Source organism: Durio zibethinus, chromosome 7 (assembly GCF_047325235.1).
Source record: "Durio zibethinus cultivar Kanyao isolate XHJ-2024 chromosome 7, ASM4732523v1, whole genome shotgun sequence".
Lineage (NCBI taxonomy): Eukaryota > Viridiplantae > Streptophyta > Magnoliopsida > Malvales > Malvaceae > Durio > Durio zibethinus.
This window is the reverse complement of record NC_143168.1, coordinates 17,792,088-17,814,916: the sequence shown is the minus strand read 5'-3', so window position 1 is coordinate 17,814,916 and position 22,829 is coordinate 17,792,088. Positions and strand designations below refer to the sequence as shown.

The window sequence follows — 22,829 nt, the reverse complement described above, 5'->3', positions numbered from 1 at the left end:
TGGCAAATATTAGAAAAATAAGGACTAAATTAGTATTTAAGAAGTTGAATGGCAAGAACGAGATATAACTTAAATTTTAGGGGTACCATGATAATTATCCAAATAAAATAAAAAAGAGATAGCAAAATAAAAAAAGAGTAGGATTATCTGCACCCAAAAAAACTCTCCCGACATCCCAAAAAATTAATCATTAAGAAAATTATTTAAATAGTTATTAGTTAATTATTTTTTTATTTTTTATACTCCTTCTCAATTAGTTATTGAAAATGAATTTTTGTAAATTTTTTTAATATATCATAAATTTATTTTCAAAAACTTTTTAATTCTAATAAAAATTCATTTTTAAAAATTATTACAGTTATTCAAAAATTAATGAATTTTTGATATGTTAAAAAAATTTTAAAAATTTATTTTAAAATTTTTTTAACATTTTTAAAAAATGTATTAATGCTCGAATTGTCATCTTAAAAATTTTTAATTTTTTTCAATTAAATACAAAACTCAATCGAAAAACATAAACAAAAAACTATATATTTATAATTTTAATTTATTTAACATCGCATGAATGATTAAAGTTTGATTTAGGCCTTAATCTCTAAAAGATCTAGAGCTTTTGGTGAAAAAGAAAGAGGCTGTTGAGGATGTTCGAGTTTTTTAATAAATTAATATTTTAATTTGAAGTGTTAAAAAAAATCAATAATAATGGTTATGAAGAGAGAAATTTCGGGGTATAAATAACACTACTTCTTAAAAAAAATTTACTCTCGCGGATTTTTGAACAATTTTCTCTGTATTCTCTCTCTTCCGCCCTTAAATTTCTGATCCCGTTTGTCATAAATTTAAAAAAAAAAAAAAATTCAAACATGAGCGTCACCCAATTCGCCAAGGTTAGCTTCTGTCTCCCAAATCGACTTTGCTTTTCTTTTTTCGTTTTTTTTTTTTTTTTTTGCGTTGAATTATGCGTAATAGTTTTGTTGTTTTGCCTTTTTTTAATCTGAATTCTCATAACTCGTTTGAAACACATGATAATAACCCATTGTGGCATCCTGGGTATCATCAGTTTCTTCGCTTTTATCCATAATTATTGATTTTTAATGCTTTAAACTGAAATTTTTGTTTCTTTATTTATTTTTTCTATAAAAGTCAATTATCTACTGAAAATTCAGTGGATTAAAAATTTTCTATTTTTTCTTTTCTTTTAATTTAGTGGAAGTTTTTTTGCTACTTCAATTGCTGCAAAACATGCTTCGATTCTTTGTTAGGCTATGTTTGGCTGTTGTTTTTGTTATTTTCTTCTTTTTGTTATGTGCTTGAAGTTGCTATAAACGTAAAAGTGCATTTTGTTATCCCTCAAAAGTTAAAATTTTAAAGTTTCAATAAAAATTATGGTATGTGCTTTCATATTTAACTGTTATTCTGCCTTTTTTCTGGGGGAGAGTCCAGAAGTAAAATTTAAGTATCAAAGATAACAACTATATTGGGACTAATATGACTATTTTGCAGATGGAGGAAATGGCTTGTCTAGTTAAAGACAATTTTCCTTGCAAGCATCTAGTGATCTCTATGGAAGACGCTTTCATTAATTTCCTTCAGGATGATACAAGGTAACTGAATAACCCCCATCACCATGTGACAAATTCGAGGGATGGATTGCAGCTCAGATGAGATCTTCGAGTTGGAAGCTATGAATTCATATAATCGACTTCTCCTGCATCGCCTTGCTGATACATTTGGGCAAGCCTCTTGTTTTTACTAGATAAGTAGACATAATACGTTTATTATTTAAGTTGAATTTGGAGTCGTAGAGTTTTCTGAGTTACCTTTTAATACTGATGTTTTATTATGTTGTGCTAGATTTGCTCATGAATCGATTGGTGAAGGAGAAGATCAGCATTTGTTTTGGAACGATTCCCAGAGACATCAATGTATGTACTTTGCATTCTAACTGTTAGGGTTTAGGACATTTAGTTATTATGGTGTTCAAAATGTGGCAGCATCTTCTCATGCAGACTTTCCATTCTTGTTAGTGATTTATTATGGCAGTTCTAACAGGTAAAATTCTTCCTGTTCATTTGTTTAAGGCACTGTGTAGGCTACCGGTTCATGATCCCCCTATTGAAGCAATAAGTCATTGGCAATTTTTGAGAATAACATGTATAGCTGAGATTATCATTTTTTCTTTACACTTTTTTCTGTGTTACTTAACAGAGGATTATGAAGGATGTCATAAAAGTTACGGAGTCATGCTCATTTGGGAACTACAGGGCATAGGGATGGGGAAAATTGAGGGGCATAGGGTGAAAGAATTGTTTATTCAACCTTCATCATCATTTGTATCTAACTATGTTAGAGGTAAATACTACATTAATTAATAAATTTATAGTTTATATATCACATTAAAAAATTTTTAAATTTAAATATCATATTGAATATTTCACTCAAGAACCATTCATAATATTAATCATTTTTTAAATTGACAAATAATATATATATATATATATATATATATATATATGGAAGTGACAATTCATTACAGCTCAAACCCTTTCTGAAAGTGATGAGCAAACCTCTCATTTTTTCCTCTTGGTTTATGTCTTACAACATGAAACCCGAGTATAATGGTTCCAACGAGCATCTCCTGTGGCATTAGGCTCCATAAGAATGCAACATACTGCAACAATGTCACCCCAAACTCAATTGAGAGAGCTCTTCCTTGGATCTGTCGGATCCACTAGCTGTCCTTTCCAAATCAATCACTTCGCCTAGTCCATTTTTCCCCATGGAAGTGGTCTTGAGTAGGATAAGCTAAGCCGGAAGAGACACGGAAAGAAAAGATGTAGGATCACGGCTAAATCACCCTTTTACTTCGAGGGGAAAAAGGTCTGATGAATGGCGCATAAACTTTTCAGCAAAGAGGAGAAGCACTTTCAATTGGGTAATTCAGCATGTCATGTTAGCCTTTCTGTACTAGGAGATGAGGACTTAGCGTCCAAAGCACGAAGCAAAGACTGGGTGGCTACAAACTTATCTCTGAGCATGACATTGTAGTCATATAAACGTTGAAAATTCTTCTGTATGTCGGACAACTCAATCTCCGAACCAGACTTCAATTCTGCATTGAGTAAAGGGCAGGATTATAAAGAGCAACTTAACATAAAATATGTAGGTTAATCCAATCCCTATCAAGGAGTTTGAAGGAGAACACCATTTCCAAGAAGATTACTTATAAGATAAAAGTGCAATAACAATGGCGTCAACCCTGACAGTTTTAACATTTGTATTTCTAAATGGTACCTTTCAGCTGGCTGTTTTCAGCTATAAGAAGTCACCTTTATGTATTAGTTATCATTTAATCAACAAATCACAATGCCAACATGCACAGAGCCGCAGACCGGCAATGAAGTTTATGTTTGTTGTTGATAAGCCAATGTTCTCTTGTGACTTAACCAACGAAAAGCCAAAAGGAAAACTTGAAGACTAATAGCAAATTCATAGTCACAATGTTAGCCCTATGAGCTGGCATTCCAAAAGGAAGCAAAGGTAAACTCTCCCGGTTACAATTATTAGTTCTAGAACCAATTTATGCCTTTCTAATGAAAAGCCCCTCTGACCATACTCTTAGGTAAACACAAAACCCCCTAACCACAAAGGCATAATCAATGCAATTAAGGGTCTAACAATCTTAATTGTTGGCCAAAATAAAAATCTTACTTTAAACATCCTGTCCCTGCTTACAAATTCTCACTAATTAGTCCTTGAGGTATTTGGGAATGGCATATTTATGGGAAGAACTATTAATATATTAAGGTCAGAGATGAATGGTCTCATCAAAATCATGCCTCAAATGTCAAACAAAGACAGGATGTTGTTCAGGATACCATACTATAAAGCCTGCTAAAGTTCATTGAAATTCTCAAATAGGAGAAAGAAAGTAGAAGATTGGCTCTGCTTACAGGAGGATCTTTGGATAACAGAAGAATATGCATATTTAGAATGGGATAGCAATAAGTACAATTCTAAGGATCGTGTCTCATTTTGGACTCAAGATCCATCAAGTAATAAAAGTGAAGTAATTCAAAAAGCACCCTCCACCCTTCTGCATATATTTAAGTACAATTCTAATTATGACTTGAAAATCACAAATTTGATTTTTTTTTTATCACCAAAAATTATAATGATCATTGATTGAATAAACTGAAGACATGATTTAGGGGATGAGGAAAAAAAACAGATATCTGCAGCACCAATTAACTTCAACGGTGCCTTTTTGTGCGAAATATGATAATAATAATAATAATACTAATAAGACTACAAACTAGTTCTTACCTAGTGGTGGTGGCAGGGGAATTATATCATCACCAAGAGTAAATACTTGATGCTGGACAGCATTTGCATCATTTGAACCATCACAATGTTTTCTCTTGTCTTTTGGAGATCCAGGTATCTCATGTTTGATGGCCTGCAGATAACATATATGGAAATGTTTGGATTTAGAAACTTTGCAAAATACTTGGAAATCCAGGTATCGCTCTTGTTATAAAAAATCAAAGAACAATAACATACAGGTTCACTTCTTGAATAAAACCTCCCTTCAGGGCTTGATATAGATCCTGCCATGCAAGATTTTACTTCTCCAGTATGTTTCATTTCTAGAGTGGCATTCTACAATATGCAGAATTAAAGTAATTAAAATTATCCAGCCACTTTCGTAGGATAAGTTGAAGAGATTGAAACAGCAAGAAAGAAAGAACGAAAAGAATATTTCATTTTTGTTAACTAATTTAATGAAAGAAGAAAAGGTGAAATTAAGTAGACAGTGGAAAAGAAATTGATAAAGCCTACCTTTTCACTAGGTAAGCTGACTTGCTTGCTAAAACTCATGTCCATATTATTTAGCTCCCTTCGTTTCCTAGATGACCCACCTCCACGAATTAATCCATTACCATGGGCCAATGGAATCATGAAACGACCACAGCCTGATTCCTCTTTAGGGTGGTTATCAGCATTCAATGTGCTGCAACCCCATTTGTACATGACATATTTTCTCAACTGGTTAAGAAAAGCACATTAAGTCAGCTCAATTAAACTAAGAACTAAATCAGAGAGAAAGAGTCGACAGATTAAAAGAATATAGGGTACATGTTCCTATGAGAAAGAAATTACTTTATCCCAGCGCTCTTGAGCTTTTCTTCTATTTCTAATCTTCCGTAAAATGCTATCTTCTTTGCGGAGACTTTTTATTCTGTACTCACACTACAAACCAAGCAGGTTAGGAATATTGACTTCATTGGATTAAAAAAATATATATATATTTTTTTAAATCTGAAAAAAGACTAATGAAAGAACTAAAAACTTAGGGACTGTTTCAAGCAAACAAAATTTCTTACCATACTGGAATTAATTTAAGAACCTAATGATGCTTTTCTGGCAGGAAAAACTGTAACTAGACAATTGCTCATGTGGTTTCTATGTTCTAGATAATTTCTTTTCTGTCATCATGATGTTCAAATATTGAGAAAGCGAGTTTAGCTGAAAGCTAGAGTAGATCTTATCAGACATCTATGTTTCTCAAGAAAAAATAAAGAACAAGAAACATGCCCTCTTTCTCCTTTCTTAGAAGCCGGGAAGGAAGCAAAACAAGGAACCCAGCTATATCATTAACTACTTTGAAAACTGGCTACAAACTCTATGCTAAAGTACAACATCACGCATATGCCAAACCATAATGTGGGGAACTCAGGTGACCAAGTGGTATGGAGAAACAAGAGCAGATAAAATGGGAAGTTGCACTAATTTGACAAGTAGCTATGAAATGGCCAAAAACTTGTAATTTTTTTAACGTGGTTATGTAACAGACAATAACTCATAATTATTAATTTAGAACAGAAAAGCTTCAACCCTTAAGCTGCAAACAATTCAAAAGTGAGCAAACAAACCACTCATTTTGGAATGTGAATGCTAACTCAAATGTGCAATCCTAGATTTTGATCGTCAATTGTTGTGGGTTGGATTTGGTTTTGTGGAACCGGTTTTCTAGGGTTTATAATGCTTCAAGTCTGATTAGCGGTCTAGATTTCAATTTTAAGGGCTGAAAATAATAATAATAAGGAAAAGGTAAAGTTAATACTAGGCTTCACTCCTGGTTTTGTTGCTCGAAAGTATCACCGTTCCCCCCATTCCCTCCTCTAAAAAATGGCTTTATTTTTATTGCATATAATCAGAAAAGCACAAACAAACAGAGGAATAGGATCACATCCATTTATTTTGAATACCTACAACTTGTATAAAATTGTCACACTTTCACATAAAACGACCTAAATGATCAAAACACAATTGTGCAGCCTACACCTAGAAAAGTAGAACAAACCAAAATAGGCTAACCACTAAAATTAAAGAAAAACTGAATAAATGCATCCTTCTTTCATCCAAAAAAAAAAGGTAAAAATAAAACTTAACAGTACCAGTTCCAGACAATATAAGGTCCTTGATCATCTATACTTGAATCTTTATAATTTATCAAGAAACCAAGAGTGAAGGTAGAAAGCAAGAACAAAATGATAAATTCAAGAGGGTCAGGAATTACTTGCACCAAGAGATAGAGAAATATCCCTATACTAATGCAATATAGCCCACCAAGATCAGCAAGGAAGCCCACTGCAAGTTGAGCAAAATAATACTGTATTAATATATCACTTCAATTAATCCTGCAGAATAATGCAATACATAGAACAGAAACCAACATTAGACCACATGCTTTCAAATTATATAGAAGCAATTGCTTTGTTAGCTTTGGCACCTGATGAAGTCTAATTCGACAAATGCAAAATTTTCTTGCCCAAAATCTTTTATTATTCTCATCTAAGAACTGAAACAAGGAAGCCAACTTTAAAGGAAAAGAAAGACCAAAGAATTTTGCTCAATTAACAACAAAACAAGTCCCTAAAAGGTAGACAAATGTAAAGGAATAAGATAAAAAATTATGCATCTGATTAAGATAATTAGTAATGAAGTATGTCCCTCCATCAAAGTGGAACAATACACAGTAATTCCATTGAACAAAACTTTCCAGATCCTCATAGGTCATAAAGTCTTATCATGCTCCCTGGAACCGAAGGATTCTCCAAGAGTAAAGAATATGCATCATTCAGAAAGAGGTAACTAACTTATCATGGATTCCTTAACTACAGTTCACAGAAATATCTGAAATCTATAAACATGGACTTGAATTTGAAAAATTCTTTTTCTAAAAGTTATCAGCAGTAGCATGGTATTCTTTTCAAAAACTACAATGGGATAAAGATATGAATAACCAGAGTAAGATTCCAAGGTGCAAGGAATTGCCACATATTGAACCTAGTAAGTTTCAAACTCGTGACAAAGAAATGTCCACAAACCATCGTCAACCTATCAAAACAACTGCATTTCCTTTCAAATATTGGTCTTTCCAGAACAAACCTTTAGAGGAAACAAGATTGACCATGCACAAAGAACTGAAAAAACTAGAACAATACAAATGATTGAGCTCGCCTTGCTAACAGATTACTTTACAATTTACAAATCAAAGAGTAAGGCAAGGCAACCCCATCCTTGACTAGAATAAAGAGTGACTGAAAAAGGAACAAAGCATGTGAAAGCCTTAATTAGAAACCAATTCAATCAAAGTACAACCTTATAGTAATAGCGCCCATCAAGGACTCTGTCCAGTAAGCCAAGTTGGTAAAATAATTAAAGAAATAACAGAGCTATCAGAGACTGTCACCTAAAATAGTCTACAACCCTCCCAAATATCAAACACATTAAGTTTCCAAAGCATTTTATTTCAGGAGGTTGGTTGTCATAAAATTCTGCCTAGAAAGAATTCACTTAACAAAGTAAGAGACGTTCAACATACTCCAAGACATGACCATATGAGATGCCAAGAAATTGAACAGTAGAAATTATAATGACAAAAATGACTATCATAATATAGTGTCAAATCTCAATCTTTGATGATTAAGCTGATAAAAAAAGAAACTTCGAAACAAATTTGCAGTTCACTCGAAGAATACCATCTTGGATGGAATCTATATGATCCATAAATTTGAAAGAAATTATTTCAGAATAAAACAGATTTTCCTGGAATATGGTGGCAAGCATGACAAAGATACTAGTAACCTATGTTCACAAGAACACATAGCTAATCAATATTATCTACAAGAAATTGCTAGGAGATATTGTAACAATTACAACTATAGACAGCTGAAGGCAAGCAGAAGGACTAAACAATCATTGAAAGAAAAAGGAAAACAAAAAACAAAGGTAACAATATGCAGTAAACTCCATAAAGAGCCGCAGCTGTAGGCAGTTGAAAAGTTGGTTATTATGGAAATCTATCATGCAGTAAATGAACCAACTTGTTAAGGAGCAAAGATCCCAAATAGGGATGTATCTTCAGCAAGAGCTTTAAGAATGGAACATCTTGATTGATATTCCACTTTTGATTCCAGCAGTATTTATTACCAGATGGTTTCAAGTTTATAAATATGTTTCCAAATTTCCATTAAGGATACCGTGCATTGAATGCCATGGATGTCTAGGGGATATCATAAAGTTATCTGGTAGCAGATGATGAAATTGGGGAAAGACTGAATCACAAATAAACAGGCAAAGCAAATTACTCACCAGCACCTATTAGATTTTTATTTTCAATCTCAACGATGTAGGAAGAAAGATAGTTAACATTTAATGTGGTGTTGATTTGTCCATCATTAGTGCTCTCAAGAGATGCCCGGAGCTGAGAGGTCTCACGCAAAATTGACCCCGGTACAAATTCATGAAAGAGAGGTTGGATTAGCCTCAGATCATTTGCACTGCGATATACGCGTGGAAATAAATTGAATATCAATATGTTTGTGTCCACCCCTCTGAATGTAACTGGGCTGTTATCAAAATTACTTCCATTCTTCAGTGTTCCACTAACAAAACTCACATGGCCTCTCCTAGTATGATCTTTTGCAGTTACATTGAACTGAAAACCTACAGCACTTGCAGGACTGTTTGGAAGATCAACAAACTGCCATGAAATGGACATATAATCTTGACTGAGTTGGCAATTGCTGCACTTGAGAGTTATGGTTGGTCCCAAGCTTGTGTTGTGACATGAAAAATTTAGAAAATTTGAAATAGGAAAAACTTTGCCATTGATGAAGCCAGAACTTCCGGTAAGTATGGTAGTAGGACGTCGCAAGTTTGTGCAGCTCATACTAGAAACAGTGGTCATATTAAATTCCATGTCATTCCTGAAGGAGGCTAGGTCAGGTGCATTTGTTGCTTTCACATTATGCACTTCAATGGTTCTCTTTGCTATGATTTGGTAAAGCAACCTAAGAAAAATCATGGAGGGGGGAAGGTAATGAGTCAATGTGCGTTCATATGTCAAAAGGGCTTAATAAAACATCCATAAGAATTTGAAAATCAAATGTTTGCATCAAGAAATTCAAATGCTAGTCACAAAAGGAAGTTATCCTCACTCACGCAGCAAACAACCCAGTGAAAAGTATCCAGCTTGCAATCGAGAAAGTTCCACCGAGTTCTGTTTTCCGTTTCACAACCAACTTCTGATCATCCTAAATAAAAGATGATACAAATTAACGCATTACCATGTTTATACATCAAGAAAGTATACAAAATTTCATTCATTATGAAATAACATGTTAACAGATGTTAACAGACTTTTATTCTAGTTTCAGAAATCAGAATCATTCCTTAATAATATTCAAATTTGTCTTATACCACTGCCATATACATTAGACACGGGCAACAATGCTGTCTTTCAACCTTCCTAAGTAAGACCCAAAATGACCAATTTCAACAATAACACACCCAGTTCCAAGTACGCAAAAATTAAATACTTTCCAATAAAACACATTAATGAGGACTTCTTAATTAGCTAATAGAAACCAATCCCTAGATCACCTCAAAACAATCTAAATCACAACCAACTTACAAGATTGAGCACCGCTATGTCACGCATATATATACTTGTTAACTACAAAAGAAAAATCCCACTTACCAAGGACACATCTAGGGGTGTAAACGAGCCGAACTGAGTCGAATAATGAGAAGTTCGAGCTCGAGCTTGACTCACAATTCGGGACTCGATACTCGACTCAAGCTCGATCGAATTTTATTTTTCAAGCTCGAACTCAATTCGTGATCGAATTCGAGCTACTCGAGCTCGCTCGATTAAGCTCGATTAATATGTAAAAATAAGCTTGATTCGTATACTCGACAAAAGTTCAATTATTCATGCTCGAACTCGAACTTAAAATATTTTATTAATTAAAATAATAAAAATATATTTAAATATAAAAACTCGATTAGACTCGCGAGCTATTCAGGTCATATATAAGAATACTCGAATTCGGCTCGATCGATAAGTCGAGCTACTCGAGCTCGAGCTCGACTCGACAATAATCGAATCAAATTCGAGTTTTTTTCGAATCGAACCCGAGTAGTTTGTGAGTACTAATGTATCATTTACACCCTTAACACATCCAAATTGATTTGGAGCATTGAAAAAAGAAAAAAAAAAAAAAAACCTTATCGGTTATTGCGACCGACATGAAAAGTTAGAACCTGAAACTTTCAGCTTAGACATCTCAGGTTTCGAATCTTAGAAAGGGAAGGTGTCCTTTTCGTGTTCTAATGCATAAAAAAAAATCATTTCTCAGAGTATACAGAAAGGACTAACCAGCCAATGCCTGGTAGCAAAGCAAACATCCAAGCGACTAATCCACCATCTAATCTTAAACCAAACATTTCTGCCATCACCAAGCTTTGTAAACCTTAAGAAGAAGCAAAACACGAGCCAAGAAAGCAACATTACAAGAGTAGCTTCCAAGAACACAGCTTGAGACTGAGTAAACTTCTTAATTGAATCAAATGAAAAAATGGTCTCAGGGATCGACACCGCATAGTAATCAATCCCAGAATCAGTTTGTATGTCTGAACTTCCGCCATAGGTAGTGCAGCTGTTGGCTGTAAGATTGAGAAAGTGACCAATTTGGCAGGCACAGAGGCTGCCGTTGTATACGATTGAGTTTTGGGGACAACTAGCCATTTTTTAAGCTTCAAATTAGCGTTTTTGGGATTGGTTTTGAACTGGGTTTCCACTAAGATCTTGCGGTTTTCTTCTTCTTTTTTTCCCCTATCGGTCGGCTTCAGCTTGTTATGATATGGTTTTGTATGGGTTGCAAAGGAAAGATTTTCCGACAAAGATTTGGGGTTAAGGATATGGTTGGGACTTGTCTGAAAAGAAAGATGCTAGAAATTGTTAGAGTTTGGGGTTTTGTTTTTCGGTTAAAGAGAATCAAAGTTGGCAGCGAAGAGAGAGAGAAGGTGAGAAGAAAGGAAACGAATATTTGAGAGCTTGTCCATGTGAAAGACAGAATAAGAAACTCTTCCTTTTCTTTTCTTCTTCTTTTTTTTAATATATTTTTAATATTTTCACTTCAATTTTCTTTTAAAAAGGTTTTTTTTTTCTTTACATTTACCATTTTAAAAAAAAAAGATTTTTTTTTTACGAGAATAATGTTGGAAACCCATTAATTTTTAGACCACACGTATGGTATTAAGGACTTTTCTCTTTCCTCACATATTAAAACTTGTCTTCATTTTTTTAGTCAAAATCATATTATAAAATTTTAAGTTTTAATTTTAATTGTTAAAATTATTCTTTTGAATACTAATTTTAATTACATGCATTGATGAAGCTGGGGCCACGAGAAAGTGGGTGACTGTGTTAAAGTGTGAAATCAACGTACGAAATTCATAAATTAGTGGTTGAACGGTTGAGAAGTAGCCAGCATATTCTGCCTTTTTTTTTTAAGGTAGCTTTCTCTTTTTTTTTTTGTTGCTTTTAGAAAGAAACATAAGAAAATCTTGAGAAAAGGGGTGATGAATTTGATTATAAATGATGTTGTAAAGGTTAACTTGCCGCTACCTTTGACGAAAGCAATGAGGAAGTCAAAAATACAAGTTGCAATAAGGCCAAACCGACAAGGACAATTACCGACGAAATGATAACAATAATGTCAGTACAACGCATTAATTTGTAACCAAAAGAAGCCCCTAGCCATGCCAAACTTTTTGTCAGCAATGTTGAAAAACTATATGAGAATTTATTTCTTTGGAATTTTTTTGGCCTTTTGGAGATTAAATGAGAAAGAAGAAACATGTATGGTTTTTGTCAAACAATGTGAAAACACCTAACCATCCAGAATCCAGTTGGCTTAAATGAATTTTTCCAATGAAGAAATAACTCAAAGAAAAGGTTTTGACTTAAATGAATTTTCCAATGATAAAAAATATCATGAAAATTTTGAAGGAAGTGAATTTGATTTGAATGTGCTTCTTAAAGTTATTGGAATCATATTATCACCTAACGACTCTCTGAAGTTTATTATAATAAAAATGAAAATAAATGAACAAGTTGATAAAATTTTGGAGCATGAACCTTTTGTTGGTCAATGATTTCTTAGTGAAGAGGAGGCTTTTTTTTTTATATAAAAATTATACAAAGAGACATGGTTTTCAATTAGAAAATTTAAATTGATAATATATATATATATATATATATATATGGAGAAACTAAAAGAAGAGATGTTGATGCCATCATTATGGTAGAGCACTTTGAAGGTTATCGAGCCATCCAGATTTCAAAGACTGAAAAAAAAAAAAAGGAAACTGACAAAATGTGAATGAAAGGTTCATCTAAGGATTTCTTTGAGAAAGTCGCGCTATTAAGAAATTTCTTCTTTAGCAATAATATTTTTTGGAGTAATTTAAATAAATATTATAAAATAATCTTTTTTCGCGGCATAAATGGTTTTATGTTACAATCAGTTAGTAAAAATACATATTGAAGCAAAAATATATTCAAAATTGTTGCTAATGCAACATTACTATTTGTAACACTTATTAACAATTTGCGTCATATTTTTTTAACATGAAAAGGCTTTATACTGCAATAGACATTGCAAATGAACTCTTTTTGGCTACAAAAGTATGCATAGAAGTAGTAGCAAATACTTTTGTAGCAAAACTATTTGCAACATAATATAAAATTTATGTTGCTAAATATTACATTTTTTTTTAGTCTGATTTGATGTTCTTCATTAGAATGGAAAGTAACTAAATTTGTTAATAGCCATAATCCTCCATTATTGTCTTCACAAGTTATATATATATATATATATATATATTTATATTTATATCATTGGATTCGTTAGGATTTGGGTGATGACTAATTATAAAGTCAAGTCTTAGGACTAAATGTTTGGGGTATTAGTAACTGAGTTGCTAGTTGTCTCACTTCTAGGAAACTTCATAAACACATGGATAGTTACTGATGATTCATGTCATCTGACCTTGGGTTCCAGAGTAGAAACTGCTTTATCAAACTAGACTTTTTGTGACATAGGAATGTGCAAGGTAAGTTACCAACATATTGCTGCAAGTTTTGTTTTTCCAAAAGCATCTATGAATATGAAAGGCAGCATATATGGGTTAAATGGAAGATTGATTTGCACTGTGTAGTTTGGTCATATTTTTCTTCTGTGATTACATTTTTAAGCATGTACAATGTTTTTTGTTTTCCCTTTTAAAATTTAGACATTGATTTTGTTATTTCCTGACGGGCTTGCACTTTGAATTAGTGAACTGAATATACATTTCGAACTGTAGCTGTGCTTGACATCTTTAAGCTGCTAATTCTTCAGTCTAGTTACTTCCTAACATTAAATTGGTGATTTCAGTCTAATTCATACAAGGGACCAGAGATTGCATAGAAACAACACTGAACATGCTTTTTATTGTTCCAAATAATTGTGGCTGATGTGAAGTGCGGACAACCAAAGGAATAGGAACATGTGTGAGCCTATTTTGACGGTCAGAAATAAAAAAAAAAAAAAAAAAAAAACTGCTGTTTTGATTGTTTATATTTTTTTGGTATTATGTTGCTCTTTTCAGCTTCAAGTTCTTATTTCTTGAACACTGCTTTTTTCACCAAGCATTACTTTTAATGGATTTTCATATCTAATTGAAATTCTTGCAGTTTATCTGCTTTTTAGTTGTGTAAGAATTCCCAGAAAAAAAACATCCTTGATAAATTGAAAGCAATAATGCATGGTAATATTATAAACTTCACTTAAATAAATTCATCACACATTAAACACAAAATAAAGCAAACCTTAAGATACTAAATATTATAACTTCACTTAGATAAGTTCATTACACATTAAACACAAAATAAAGCAAACCTTAAGATACTAAGCACCTAATCATCATAACCAGCAATCCTGTCCATGATCTTGGCCACCACATCTTTGGACTCCTTCAACAGTTTGATGCTCCTTTTCAGCTTCTCTCGCTTTCCAGAAATTGCAGGAGATTCCACCAACATCATTTCAATTCCACGTCCATCTGGCTCCATCATCTCATTCACAATCTCCTCAATGTCATTATTCACAAGATTATGAACAGAATACTGCAAATGCAATGCCATGGAATCAACCAACCTTTTCAGAACAATCTTCCAGTATGCAGTCATTCTCATCTTCAGGTCGAAAGCTTGCTGCACAACATTGGGATGCTGCCTGAGATGCTCAACTTCAATATCCCCAAAACCTTCAAGACTCACCCTAGGAGTCCCGTACGACTGGTTTAGAATAGAATTTACATTCCTGATGAAATTTTCTTGTTGAGTCATGAGCTTAGTCCACTCCAACATGTAATCAGGATTACAAGTATAATCCGTTAGCTTCTCCATCTGCACGATCTCCTTAACCCTGTTGATGGACTGCTCTCTCATCTTTTCAACGAGATTATGAGCTGCTCTCTTTGTAGATCCTTTAAGCTGGTAATATATTTCAGAGTGGCGCGTCAAAACAGAGGTCACCACTTTATCTATGTAGCTCCAAATCTTTTCAGCAAATTCAATGGGCATAATGGAAATGTGATCAACTTTTCTCTGCAGGATACGAAGGAATGCATTGCGAGGAAGGAAATTTGGTAGTCCAATTCCTTTAGCATCTTCCAAAACCTTGATCTCCTCTACTAAAAAGTCTTTTGTCGGTTCAGTTTCCTCAGAGTTGTGAAGCTCAATAGAGAACTCGTTAAGCATTTCAACCAAACGAGCAGTACCATGCTTGGTACGATCATCAGGGTATTCATCAAATTCCCCTCTCAAAAGAAGTTTCCTGAGGGATTCTTTGGCTGCTCCAATGATCCTCATAAAAGCTGTCAGGGCATCTGCAACAGAGGTCAAAACCTTGGGCATTTTTTCCAGCTCTGAAACATTTGCATTCAGCTTGTCAGTAATGGTTTTCACCATCACAGGTAAGCACCTTGCAATAATTCTTTCCTGAATTTCAACAAGTTTTTGGGCCAACACTGGAACACCTACAATTGATTTATCAATCCTAGACAGATGTGGATCAGTCTGGAACAATCTAGCCTCTTCCCTCCTTGCTTCTTCATATGATTCATCACCAATACGATTCCTAACACAAACATAACCAAGTCCTATATTAACATCATCAGCACTCACCTTCTCAAGAAGCTCCTCAGGGGCCCTATCAGCCTTGGTAACCACAGCAAGAGTTCTCTCACCGTTCTTGTCCACTATCTGTGACATTCTAATGGATTCACAGGTGGAAAAATCCACAGTTGCAGACAAAACATTGAGGATAATGCTTTCCTCGGGTGTAATGTACTCCATGATAATATCTCTGATCTGCTCATAGATATTTTCAGGCTGTCCGTGAACAGGCACTCTAGTTATTCCAGGCAGATCAACCATGGTAAGATCGGGAACCCCAGCCTTTTTCACCACTAAAGTAAGTGGGGTGTTGGATATGCCCTTACCATTGCCTGCAATCTCATCAGTTGCAAGATTTATGGCTGCTGCGATGTGGGATTCCTCTACAGGAACTTGCTTGCCACTGTATTCCAAGTGAAGCTCTGGCGTTGGACGTCGATGACTTTGCAGCCTCATTATGAGGGGTACTCTGGTACAAATACCCTGACTTCGAGGAAGACTAATACCAGCAAGTGATTCAAGAACACTAGACTTCCCTGATGACTGATCCCCAACTACAACAATTGTGGGGAGTTGTATGCCTTCTTTCATGACGTTTAGTAGCCTGAGCCTGTCAATGGCATCAAGCAAAGGTCGAATTTGGTGATTGTATTGCGAAATAATGGGAGCTTGGACTGTTACTTCTTCTTCTACTTCTTGCACAATGAACGAATCTTGCCTCGTGAGAGACAGTGATCCCAGTGATCGAGGATCATCATAGATGGCCGTTCCGTTGGCTACTGTTAGTACTCCATTGCTCCCTGAAGCAACATCCTCATCATATAGACTCATTTTTTCCTAAGAGAAGCAGTGAGAAACAAACGTTTGTGAGGATATATGCTTGAGACAAGTGAAAGAAAAGTGAAATGAAGAGGAAGACTCAGCAACAACAACAAGCTTTCACTAAGAGTGAGTAGTTCAGTTGAAAGCTTTAAGTTTTCCAAGTCCTCTCCATGCTTTATAAAGAGGTTTTTTTGGTGCTTCGTTGAAGGTTCTTCCATGTAACGCCCCGATCGAAAGGAGCTTTTTCAAAGGTAGTGCTCAAAGGATGATGGCCCCCACAGACGACACTAGAAGTGAAAAAATGAGGGATGAAAATACTAGGAAACGGTGTTTTGTCTCTGTTTCACACTTGCTTTTAGTTTCCGAGACCTAAAGCAAGGGTTAGGTTTGGAGCTAGGGCCTGACCTGTTACAGGAACCTAGTACTTCACATTTGTACCTTTTACCTGCTCTCTTAATAAATCTATTTGGTTTTTTTTTTTTTTTTAAATAAAAAATCTATATTGTTAAATATGAAAAGAAAACAAAAAAGATACAAGAAGCAAGCATTTTGCATTTCACGACATGTTGGATTGATGAAAGTGTATAAACAATTGTAAATTTAAAAATTTTATTACTTTTGTTTTGGATATTTAAATTCATATTTTAATGTAAATTTATAAATAAAATTTGTTATGCCCTCTGAGTAAAAGATAAGTTTAAATAAAATGATATACATAAAAAGAACAGTTTAAATAAAATTTAAATATCAGGTATATGTCATTTATCTTATTAAAAATTTACATGTACAGGACATATAAAAAAGCCCCTTAGTAAGAGGTTGGAAAATAATATTTTAATATTATTTGTATTTTATCCTACTTTCTATTTTTTTTCTCACTCAAATAGTTAGTCCTTTTTTTTTCATTCAAATATTTATGTAAACACAGTAAATATTAAATTTATATATAATTTTTATTAAAATTTTAAATTATATCAATTTTATATATTCTCGTAATTTCATTTTTTATTCCTCTTTTTTTTTAAATTAAGAAAGAAAGATCAAACAAGTCATATATTCATTCTTTCAAAGAAATCAATAGTTTTAAAACTTTAAAGTTTATATCTTTCTATTTATTATATCCAAATCATTGTTGTTGTTCATTAATCAAATTTTTTTGTACTTTATTAGGCAAACACTTAGCCTTTGAGAGGTTTTTTTAGTTTACATTTTTATTAAGTAATTTTGTAATCAAGATGTGAGGTATTCTCTTGAATTTATGGAATTAAGAAGTTGCTACTTAGCCTAGTAAGTAAAATGTGTAAGGTTTCTATCTTAAGTCTTAGAGTTTCTATCTTAAGCCTTAGAGAGAAAAAGATAGGATTGTAATTTCAATTTAAGATTAGTGGAATGAAGGCTTGCTATGGACAACCAAGAAGAAAGGATATAGATTCCTTGTGGAGAAATATCGAACCTTTATAAATCCTTGTATTTGATTTCTTTATCTCTATCTCTTTACCATGCATTTGGTTTAAGATTATTAATTTATTGTTATTTGCATCATATTTTGATATTGTTTTTAATTTTCTATTCAATTACTTTGAAATCATTATTTGAGAAAAATTTTGAGAAATCAAATTCACCTCTTTTTTGGATTATCATCTCACCTATAAAGCTAACACATATAAAATGATTCCAAAGCAATTAATCTGAGATAAGCCTCAACAATTCAATCCAATTAAAACGCTTATCTTGGCTAAATCAAATCATTCAAATCAAGCATAAAATCAAGCAAATTTGAATTGACCTGAACAAAATTAGGTGTCTAAAATATATATTTAAAACAAAATAATAATAAAATATATTTTTATATACACCTCCAAATGGGTGCGACAAAGTACCATAAACACGATTCTAACCTGATCTCTTTTTTTTTAAAATCTCGATTCATCTCAACTCAGTCTTAGTTTTCAAATTAAAATGGATCGAAACCCGTCGTATACAAATTATTTTGACAACTTTATCAACTAGCACTTTTCGCTGCAAAATTTATCTAATAAAAATACAAAAAAAAGGTAAAAAAATCATAATGGAATGCCATATGGACACATTTTTATTTTTTTATAAATTACTTTTATTAAAAAAAAGGAAAAAAGGAAGAGAAAGTTTATTTGGGTACTATGTGAACATCCTAAATGAGTTACCATCTATTAGGTACATATTGTTTTACCATTCCTATCTATTGACTCTTTTATTATAAAATTTATCTAATTAACAAATTGAAAAAAGTAAATTAGAATGTCAAGTGGACATTTACATTCTTTTTTTCACAAAATTTAATAAATAAAAAAATAAAAATGTAAAAAAAAGTTTTAAAAAACAAAAAAATGAATAAAATATAATATGATACGTTGAGACCTCAAATGAGAATTAGACAAAGTTAAAATGAGTCTAATTTATATAATATATAAATCGGTTACATCTTCATTATGTATAAATATAGTATTTTTATTAAATTAAGATATTAAATAATAATTTTATTAATATAATATATATAATTAAATATAAAAATATAATTTAATATATATAATCAAGGCAACATAGAACACCATATACTCGTCTTCTATCCGACCTTGATTTTGGATGAAAAAACCTTGATTCAATCCAAAAAAAAAAAAAGCACTTATTTGATCCGAATGAATTGAAATCCATTAAATATATGTTTTTTTATTATCCATAGTTTCATTAATATTTTCTTAAAAAATTAATTTACATATTACATTTGTTATCGATTATCTGATTAAAAAAAATATGAAATAGGACGTATATATTATTTTTTAAAATAGATCCAATTAAAAAAGAATTAAATAAAGAAAAAGTAAAAAATTGATGTTAAAGAAAAAATAAAAAAAAGTTGAGTTGGCACGTAATATCATAATAATAAAATTTTTTAAAAGGTTTATATTTTGAATTTTTAAAAAAAGTAAAAAAAAGAAAAGAAAAAAAATAAACCAAGATATGATGTTAATATTTCTATTAATATCTATTTTTAAAAATTATCAAATAAAAAGAGAAAAAGTAACGCAAAAAATATATTTTTAATAATAATATTAAATGGCACAACAATGAAAAATTTTAACATATTTATTGAATAAAAAAGAGAAAATTATAAATAGGAAAAAAATTAAAAGTAAAAGCAAAAAAAATTAAATGACTTCACATGTAACATTTCTTTGATATCAAATGAGTCGGTCATTCACAAAAAATGAAATTTAAAAAATTATTTATTAATTAAGTTGCTTTAAAAAAAATTAGTATCAAGTTCCAACAATTAAAAAAATATTAAATATAACAAAATTAAAAAAAGACAAATAAAAAATTTAAGAAAAAATAAAGAAAAAGTGAGTCCAAAAAATGTGATAATCATGTGACTTCAATGAAGAAAGTTTTTGCTCTTTCAGATTCACACATCTTGATATATTTGACGTATAGCCATTTGAAACTTTGACATTTTTCAAAACCTTGCAAAACACATCTTTTTCAGCTTTAAAAATCCTAAAACAAGCAACAGTCAATCGATATTTACCATTATGAAGCAACTTTGGATGAAAGTCTGGGTGAATCCCCATATCAACTAAGTTAAGCTGACTATTTAAGTCATCTTGGATCTTCTATTAACATTAAGAATTGTCCCGATAAAATTTTTACAAATATTCTTCTCTATGTGCATCAAATCAAGGTTATGGTGTACTAAATTATATTCCCAATAATGTAACTAAAAAAATATACTTCTTTTTTTTCACAACTCAGACTCATTGGGGTTATTTACTTCATCATCCTCTTCATCACTTTGAACATCAAGATCACCAACTTCTGTGTATGACTATCACCAACTTCAAAGATGTCCTTCACTCTTTTCTTTGATGGAGTCATTTTTTCATAAGCGAAATTGATATCTTTTAACTTTGACAAGATATTAGACCCACCAATGGGTAAAGACGATCTCTTCAACTTTTCAATTCCATCAAAGAGATATTTTTGAAATCTAAATCGATGATTATCATCTAACCATCGACAGTATCCCATATAACAGAACTTTTTACCATTAGGTAACCACGTCAAACATGTCTGTGCAGCACAACATGGACAAGTATAACGATCTTTTGTACTCTAATCAGATAAATTTGCATAAGCAAAAAAATCATTGATAGTCCATAATAAAGCAGCACGTATATTGAAGTTTTCTTTTTTTGATGCATCATAGATCTCAACACCTTCCCATAATTACTTTAACTCTTTAATAAAGGGTGTAAGTAGATGTCTATATCATTACTCAGACCTTTTTTTTCAAGAATTATCATAGATAATATAAATGATTGTTGCTTCATAGCAATCCATGGTGACAAATTGTAAGGAATCAATACAACTAGCTAAGTCCCATAAGAAGTACTCATCATTTTGAACAGGTTGAATCCATCAGATGCTAGTCCAAGCATAACATTTCAGTTTATTACAGTTATCATATCATAAATTTTTGAATTCTAATAAAGCATATCATAAATTCATTTTCAAAAATTTTTTAATTCTAATAAAAATTCATTTTTAAAAATTATTACAGTTATTCAAAAATTAATGAATTTTTGATATGTTAAAAAAATTTTTAAAAATTTATTTTTAAAAATTTTTAACATTTTTAAAAAATGTATTAATGCTCGAATTGTCATCTTAAAAATTTTTAATTTTTTTCAATTAAATACAAAACTCAAACGAAAAACATAAAAAAAAATAATTTATTTATAATTTTAATTTATTTAACATCGCATGAATGATTAAAGTTTGATTTAGGCCTTAATCTCTAAAAGATCTAGAGCTTTTGGTGAAAAAGAAAGAGGCTGTTGAGGATGTTCGAGTTTTATAATAAATTAATATTTTAATTTGAAATGTTAAAAAAAAAAATCAATAATAATGGTTGTGAAGAGAGAAAGTAGGGGTATAAATAACACTACTTTTAAAAAAAATTTACTCTCGCGGATTTTTGAACAATTTTCTCTGTATCATCTCTCTTCCGCCCTTAAATTTCTGATTCCGTTTGTCACAAATTTAAAAAAAAAAAAAAAAAAATTCAAACATGAGCGTCACCCAATTCGCTACGGTTAGCTTCTGTCTCCCAAACCGACTTTGCTTTTCTTTTTTCGTTTTTTTTTTTTTTTTTTTTTGCGTTGAATTATGTGTAATAGTTTTGTTGTTTTGCCTTTTTTTAATTTGAATTCTCATAACTCGTTTGAAACACATGATAATAACCCATTGTGGCATCCTGGGTATCATCAGTTTCTTCGCTTTTATCCATAATTATTGATTTTTAATGCTTTAAGCTGAAATTTTTGTTTCTTTATTTATTTTTTCTATAAAAGTCAACTATCTACTGAAAATTCAGTGGATTAAAAATTTTCTATTTTTTCTTTTCTTTTAATTTAGTGGAAGTTTTTTTGCTACTTCAATTGCTGCAAAACATGCTTCGATTCTTTGTTAGGCTATGTTTGGCTGTTGTTTTTGTTATTTTCTTCTTTTTGTTATGTGCTTGAAGTTGCTATAAACGTAAAAGTGCATTTTGTTATCCCTCAAAAGTTAAAATTTTAAAGTTTCAATACAAATTATGGTATGTGCTTTCATATTTAACTGTTATTCTGCCTTTTTTCTGGGGGAGAGTCCAGAAGTAAAATTTAAGTATCAAAGATAACAACTGTATTGGGACTAATATGACTATTTTGCAGATGGAGGAAATGGCATGTCTAGTTAAAGACAATTTTCCTTGCAAGCATCTAGTGATCTCTATGGAAGACGCTTTCATTAATTTCCTTCAGGATGATACAAGGTAACTGAATAACCCCCATCACCATGTGACAAATTCGAGGGATGGATTGCAGCTCAGATGAGATCTTCGAGTTGGAAGCTATGAATTCATATAATCGACTTCTCCTGCATCGCCTTGCTGATACATTTGGGCAAGCCTCTTGTTTTTACTAGATAAGTAGACATAATACGTTTATTATTTAAGTTGAATTTGGAGTCGTAGAGTTTTCTGAGTTACCTTTTAATACTGATGTTTTATTATGTTGTGCTAGATTTGCTCATGAATCGATTGGTGAAGGAGAAGATCAGCATTTGTTTTGGAACGATTCCCAGAGACATCAATGTATGTACTTTGCATTCTAACTGTTAGGGTTTAGGACATTTAGTTATTATGGTGTTCAAAATGTGGCAGCATCTTCTCATGCAGACTTTCCATTCTTGTTAGTGATTTATTATGGCAGTTCTAACAGGTAAAATTCTTCCTGTTCATTTGTTTAAGGCACTGTGTAGGCTACCGGTTCATGATCCCCCTATTGAAGCAATAAGTCATTGGCAATTTTTGAGAATAACATGTATAGCTGAGATTATCATTTTTTCT

The 22,829-nt window shown here is 32.0% G+C and overlaps 1 protein-coding gene, 2 long non-coding RNA genes and 1 pseudogene across 5 annotated transcripts; 2 read left to right on the top strand and 2 right to left on the bottom strand.

Annotated features, from left to right (window-relative positions):
* The first annotated feature begins 182 nt into the window (after positions 1 to 182).
* Positions 183 to 2,080, top strand: LOC149518069 (uncharacterized). Its single transcript, XR_016343534.1, has 2 exons — positions 183 to 887; positions 1,504 to 2,080. It is a non-coding gene; the product is annotated as an uncharacterized LOC149518069 (long non-coding RNA).
* A 372-nt stretch (positions 2,081 to 2,452) lies between these two features.
* LOC111276872 (uncharacterized) lies at positions 2,453 to 11,440 on the bottom strand. Of its 2 annotated transcripts, XM_089763701.1 has the most exons (9): positions 10,733 to 11,440; positions 9,514 to 9,605; positions 8,662 to 9,362; positions 6,584 to 6,654; positions 5,164 to 5,253; positions 4,843 to 5,049; positions 4,564 to 4,662; positions 4,327 to 4,459; positions 2,453 to 3,112 (listed from the first exon to the last, which is right to left on the bottom strand). In XM_089763701.1, the coding sequence occupies exons 1-9, from the start codon at positions 11,099 to 11,101 to the stop codon at positions 2,949 to 2,951; spliced, it is 1,926 nt and encodes a 641-aa protein (XP_089619827.1). In that variant the 5' UTR covers positions 11,102 to 11,440; the 3' UTR covers positions 2,453 to 2,948. The 2 variants fall into 2 exon arrangements, with proteins under 2 accessions (XP_089619827.1, XP_089619828.1); XM_089763702.1 differs by lacking the exon at positions 5,164 to 5,253.
* Positions 11,441 to 14,187: 2,747 nt separating this feature from the next.
* On the bottom strand, positions 14,188 to 16,824 carry LOC111277724 (dynamin-related protein 4C pseudogene; annotated as a pseudogene). The gene has a single exon (XR_016343533.1). The product of XR_016343533.1 is annotated as a dynamin-related protein 4C pseudogene (transcript).
* A 4,372-nt stretch (positions 16,825 to 21,196) lies between these two features.
* On the top strand, positions 21,197 to 22,729 carry LOC149518068 (uncharacterized). Its single transcript, XR_016343532.1, has 2 exons — positions 21,197 to 21,533; positions 22,153 to 22,729. It is a non-coding gene; the product is annotated as an uncharacterized LOC149518068 (long non-coding RNA).
* Positions 22,730 to 22,829: the final 100 nt, after the last annotated feature.